Source organism: Xyrauchen texanus, chromosome 2 (genome assembly GCF_025860055.1).
Source record: "Xyrauchen texanus isolate HMW12.3.18 chromosome 2, RBS_HiC_50CHRs, whole genome shotgun sequence".
NCBI lineage: Eukaryota > Metazoa > Chordata > Actinopteri > Cypriniformes > Catostomidae > Xyrauchen > Xyrauchen texanus.
In genome coordinates, this window is record NC_068277.1 from 60,975,482 (window position 1) to 60,981,761 (window position 6,280).

The 6,280-nt window shown below is 37.4% G+C and overlaps 1 protein-coding gene across 2 annotated transcripts in view; it reads left to right on the forward strand.

The window, feature by feature from the left end:
- Positions 1–5,986, forward strand: part of LOC127655847 (sodium/potassium/calcium exchanger 2-like) — a 116,574-nt gene extending 110,588 nt beyond the window's left edge. For both annotated transcript variants that reach the window (XM_052143865.1, XM_052143873.1), the window contains 4 exons: positions 1,692–1,826; positions 1,921–2,010; positions 3,149–3,315; positions 3,763–5,986. In XM_052143865.1, coding sequence (XP_051999825.1) covers positions 1,692–1,826; positions 1,921–2,010; positions 3,149–3,315; positions 3,763–4,012 — 642 coding nt within the window. In that variant the 3' untranslated portion in view covers positions 4,013–5,986. The remainder of the gene's footprint in view (positions 1–1,691; positions 1,827–1,920; positions 2,011–3,148; positions 3,316–3,762) is intronic.
- The last annotated feature ends 294 nt before the right edge of the window (positions 5,987–6,280 follow it).

Consider the following 6,280-nt stretch of genomic DNA (forward strand, 5'->3'; position numbering starts at 1 on the left):
GGTTCAAAGTGTTGTGCATTACGCAGAAGTGTAGCTGTTGAAATCCCAGGAGATCAGTAGCTACAGAAATACTCAAACCAGCCCATCTGGCACCAACAGATATCAAGGTTGAAATCACTGAGATCACATTTTTATTGAACTGACTGATTAGATAATCGCATGAATGAGTAGATGTACAGGTGTACCTAATAAAGTGGTCGGTGAGTGTATCTCCACATTTGTTTGTCCTTCTTGGTTGTTTTTACCATGTTGTATATCAGCCTAGCAATACAATAAGACCTACACTACTTGCCAAAACTTTTGAAACACTTAACTGAAATGTTTCTCATGATCTTGAAAATCTTTTGATCTGAAGGCTTATGATTAAATGTTTGAAATAAGTTTTGCAGACAAACATATAACTGTGCCACTATTTTCATTTATTTCATTACAAAACTAAAATTTTATTAAATTGATGACTAATAAAGAAAAGAAGCCAATAAGTGACAAACATAGATAGGAACTCATTCAATACAGTTTAAAAAGCATTCCAGGGTGAAACCTCAAGAAGTTGATTGAGAAAATGTTAAGAATTCATGTCTGCAGATTCTAGGCAAAGGGTGACTACTTTGAAGATGCTCAAATATAACACTGTTTTGAATTATTTTGGATTTTGTTTAGTCACAACATATTTCCCATAGTTCCATTTATGTTATTCCATAGTTTTGATGACTTTAACATTAATCTAAAATGTGAAGAAAAAAAAATTATAATAAAGAATAAGTGTTTCAAAACTTTTGACCAGTAGTGTATGTACGATCAGTGTAGTCTTATTACCAAACAAATGACTCTCATGAGCCGGTTCTTTTGAATCTACAGTGCGAAACACACAGCACGACCAGTGTAATCCTGTTACTAAGCAATGAATCTGATGAACTGTTTTGTTGTTGTTGTTGTTGTTTTGCATCTACAGCACAAAACAGTTATTTTTAGTGATTTACTTAAATCAGGCTGTGCAGTTATTGGCTGGTTGTTCCTTTAACAATGTGTAATTAAAGACATACCTACACGTAATCCAGTAGTTGAGTTTTCTTTGTAATCTGTGGAATTGTATTAAATAAATAATTGAATTAAACACATTTTATTGTTGTTGTTTTTTCTATTTAATATATTGTTTGCATTTATGCTTCTAAAACTTTGAAAAGTAATTAAAAAGCCTGTGTAAACATGCCTTTTGCAAGAATACTGTTATCATTATCAACAAACTGCTGAGGGCATTAAATGCAATAAAATCTGCATATCTTATTTCCAAATATTTCTTCCACAACAGGAAGAATCGTTTATGGAAATGTTAAAGAATCAGAAGTTTTAAAAGTCAACAGAATCAGAACTGGAATCATTAAATTCCTTACAGATCCTGTCCCTACTTTTTATTTTGGTCTTGGAAGAATTTGAAAGACATCATAATAAAATCTCAGACTTGTGTGTTTTGGCAAATCTCAGCACAGATTGTGACATTGTTGAGGTCTTTTCTAAAAGTCTAGAGAGACACATGTGAGATTACCAGGGCCTTTTTCCCAAGAGCCAAATTTGAGAAGCAGGAGACACACATGTGTCCATTCAGTATCCTTTCATTGTTGTCTAGGAGAAACAGTTTAGATACTAATACATTGAGAGCTTGAAAATGATTGTTTTTCTCTCTCTCTGAGCAGGGTGAAGAAGATGATGAGGATGATCAGCCTCTTAGCCTCTCATGGCCAGAGACAGGCCGTAAACGTTTCACGTATATCTTAATCATGCCCATAGTTTTACCTCTCTGGATAACCCTGCCTGATGTCAGGAAGTCTGTGAGTACTTTTACAGTACTGTTGTAGGAATTTTGAGCTATTGTGCTGGTAAATGAACGTAACTGTGAGACACTTCCTGTTCCTTCCCTTTTAGAGTTCCAAGAAGTTCTTTCCTGTTACATTCCTGGGGGCGATTTGCTGGATTGCTGCCTTCTCCTACCTGATGGTGTGGTGGGCTCACCAGGTACTGCCATATCTGAGATACATAGCACAGGAAACTAGTCACAACCAATAAACCTCTGAGCAGTCTTCCAATTCAAACTTGGTTATCCATTTATTGGCAATGTTTTATTCTTGTTCTGGTTTCAACAGTTGTCTGATGGCTAATATTCCACAAAGTTTAAAGACCCCAAGAAATGGTTAGACAAACACTATTTTCTGTCCTGTGTTGTGTATTACAGGACAGGACCTTTAAAAAAAACATAATCCCATATTCTCACTTTACAAAGCATTTAATCGGATAACAATTTGTGTATGTGCATGAACAAGATATGATGTCATATGTTGTAAAATTGCAAATGCATATACTTATTTAAAGGAATAGTTCACCCAAAAATGAAAATGATCTCATTATTTACTCACCCTCATACCATCCCAGATGGGTTTCTTTCATCTACAGAACACAAATTAAGATTTTAATAAGAATATCTTTACTCTGTAGGTCCACACAATGCATGTGAACATAGTCCAAAACTTTGAAGCTACAAAAAGCACATACAGGCAGCATAAAAGTAATCCAAACGACTCATAGTAATCCTTGTCTTGAGAAGTGATATGATAGGTATGGGTGAGAAACAGACCAAGCCAAAAAACAGAAGAAGAACAACATTGTGAACACACATAGGATGGCTTTTTGAAAGTGGAGACTTATAGTAAAAAATAGCTTGAATATTGATCTGTTTCTCCCCCACACCTATCAAATCTCTTCTGAAGACATGGATTAAACCACTGGAGTCGAATGGATTACTTTTATGTTTCCTTTATGTGCTTTTTGGAGCTTCAAAGTTTTGGACCCTGTTGACTTGCATAGTATAGACATACAGAGCTGAAATATACTTCTAAAAATCTTTGTTTGTGTTCCGCAGAAGAACAAAAGAATTACACATCTGGGATGGCATGAGGGTGAAAAAATGATGAGCATTGGTGGAGTTTATTTTGTCAATTTTTGTCAAACACTCTGGAGTTACCAGACATGAACTAAAAGCAACAAAACTCCAATTTTAAATCTCTGAAATGGATGACGCAGAACATGATATTTTAGTTCATTATTAACATATGTATTTTGATATCAATCCAAATGCTTTGTGCTCATTTTGCTGCAGGTTGGAGAGACTATCGGTATTACAGAGGAGATCATGGGGCTGACGATTCTAGCGGCTGGAACCTCCATCCCTGATCTCATCACCAGCGTCATTGTGGCCCGTAAGGGTCTGGGGGACATGGCTGTGTCTAGCTCAGTCGGCTCCAACATATTTGACATTACTGTAGGGTAAGAATGCTTCATCACCTTAATCATCATCAATAGCAACAGCTACTTTAAAAAAATTATCCGTTTCAAAACCTAGTGAGCCTACACCTAGTCTATTTACACAGCATTTTAAGGCACCAGAAGGTAAATATGATACATTCAGCGTTCAGTTCAAATATGTTTTGGCCAAACTTTTAAGGGTCATCAAACCCTAAAACACCTTTGTGATTGGATGGGCCAGGCCCAAAACCATCAAAACAGACCAGCCAAACCAACTTGGCTGACTTGGAGACCTTACGCTAGTTTAAGATGTTTTTCCAGCAACATCTGGAAAAGGCAGCTCAATGTTTTGGTACAGTTTTAGCCCAGAGTTATTTGTACATTACTTTGTACATTTATAACAGTGTTTCTCAAACGTTTTTGAATGAACGCCCCTCTACTTCATTCCCTTACCCCTTTGTTTCCCAGGTTACCGTTCCCATGGCTGATGTACTCTTTTGTAAACAGTATGAGTCCAGTAAAGGTGAGCAGCAACGGTCTTTTCTGTGCCATCGTGCTACTCTTCCTCATGCTCCTCTTCGTCATCATCTCCATCGCCGCCTGTAAGTGGAAAATGAGCAAACTACTGGGCTTCATCATGTTCCTGCTCTATATCGTCTTCCTGGTGGTCAGCGTCCTATTGGAGAATAAGTTCATCGTCTGCCCTGTCTCTATCTAACGTCCTGATTCATTTATGAAGCAAATACCACTTCATACAAGTATGTACTTGCTGACTTTAACCCACCTTTGGTCATTTAATTTGCACGACACATCGTTTCTTATGTCCGCGCTCCAACCGCACTGACCCCCGTCACTATACGGGGAGTTCCCGACCTCCAGCCCATCTAATCTACTCTTCTCTAAATCAGCAGGAACTCCTTTTGCACTTCAACACCACACATTTCTTCGAATGAATGCATGAAAAAACATTTTCTTAATCAGTATTTTTGTGTGGTTTTCCAGGGAAATATTAAAACCTCCTTTAAACTAGATCAATTTAATTAAAAAGCAAAATTGTGTAAGATAATATATTTTTCTTTCATGTTTTAACCAAGAACTGAAATGTTGTTAAATGGGTCATTCTCATGAAACTTGTCAAGAAAACATCCTAGTCATATTTAACTCCATATCAATACTAAACAAATATGAAACTATATTTTGCATAAAGAAAATGAAGAATACATTTACCCTCGTGCGACCCCTCATCCACATGTGTGGACGTTGTATTTTGGCTTCGCTACACGCAACACATAATTTAAATACATTTATACCGACTGATCTCAGTTTAGGAGACTCTGTGCTGTCAGCAAAGGTTAAAGTTTCATGTGACCAAAAATACTGATTAAGAAAATAGTATTTTGCAGTGTAAGAGATTGTTAAAGAACAATGAAAGCTTTGGGAAGATTAAACTAGGGCTGTAACGGTACACCAAACTTAAACTGAGCACTAAGGATTTATAACCACACAAAGTTTCTTTAAATGCTGAGAACACTGAGAATGTTCAAGTGGATATTTACAATGATATTCCTATTGTTTCTGAGCATGGTCTACTGTATTTTGCATGTTTAATTTTTGTTCCCATGTAACATTTGAATTTGGTATTTGTCCTTTTACTGGTCACAATTTCATTATTGATCCCTTTGTTAATGGTTAATAAAGGGGTTCATAAATGAATAATAATTAATTTACAAATGCGTTATAAATTATTGATATTACACATAACAACATATGTGTATGCACATGGTTATAACAACATACCATGGGCGACTTTCATGCAATTCTTGCCAAATAGGTAGTATTTAACTTACATGCTATAAATGCTTAAAAAATACACTTATTCATACTTATATCAATCAAAACCCTAAATATATATATTAAATTGTTACCTCTGAATGCTTTCCTCATATATGATTGCAAATATTGCTGCACAACTTGTCTTGCTGCAATATGGAAAGATGGATATTCACATGCTGATAATATTATTAAGAGAAAAAAATGAGAAAAGCCCATGAAAGATTTAAATCAAACTGCATTAACTGCATGTGTTAAACAAATGCACACACACACACACACACACACACACACACACACACACACACACACACACACACACACACACACACACATGTTGGTCTAACTATCATTATGAGGACTTTCCTTTTCTAACTATAGATTCTATCCCCTAAACCTAACACAACCCCTAAACCCAACACACACCCTAAACCCAACACAACCCCTAAACCTAACACAACCCCTAAACCCAACACAACCCCTAAACCTAACACATCCCCTAAACCCAACACAACCCCTAAACCCAACACACCCCTTAAACCCAACACAACCCATAAACCCAACACATCCCCTTAACCCAACACAACCATTAAACACAACACAACCCCTAAACCTAACACATCCCCTTAACCCAACACAACCATTAAACACAACACAACCCCTAAACCTAACACATCCCCTTAACCCAACACAACCCCTAAACCCAACACATCCCCTAAACTCAACACAACCCCTAAACCCAACACAACCCCTAAACCCAACACACCCCCTAAACTTAACACACCCCTTAAACCCAACACAACCCCTAAACCTAACACATCCCCTTAACCCAACACAACCCCTAAACCCAACACAACCCCTAAACCCAACACAACCCCTAAACCCAACACACCCCTTAAACCCAACACAACCCCTAAACCCAACACACCCCTTAAACCCAACACAACCCCTAAACCCAACACAACCCCTAAACCCAACACACCCCTTAAACCCAACACACCCCCTAAACCTAACACACCCCTTAAACCCAACACAACCCCTAAACCTAACACATCCCCTTAACCCAACACAACCCCTAAACCCAACACACCCCTTAAACCCAACACAACCCCTAAACCCAACACATCCCCTTAACCCAACACAACCCCTAAACCTA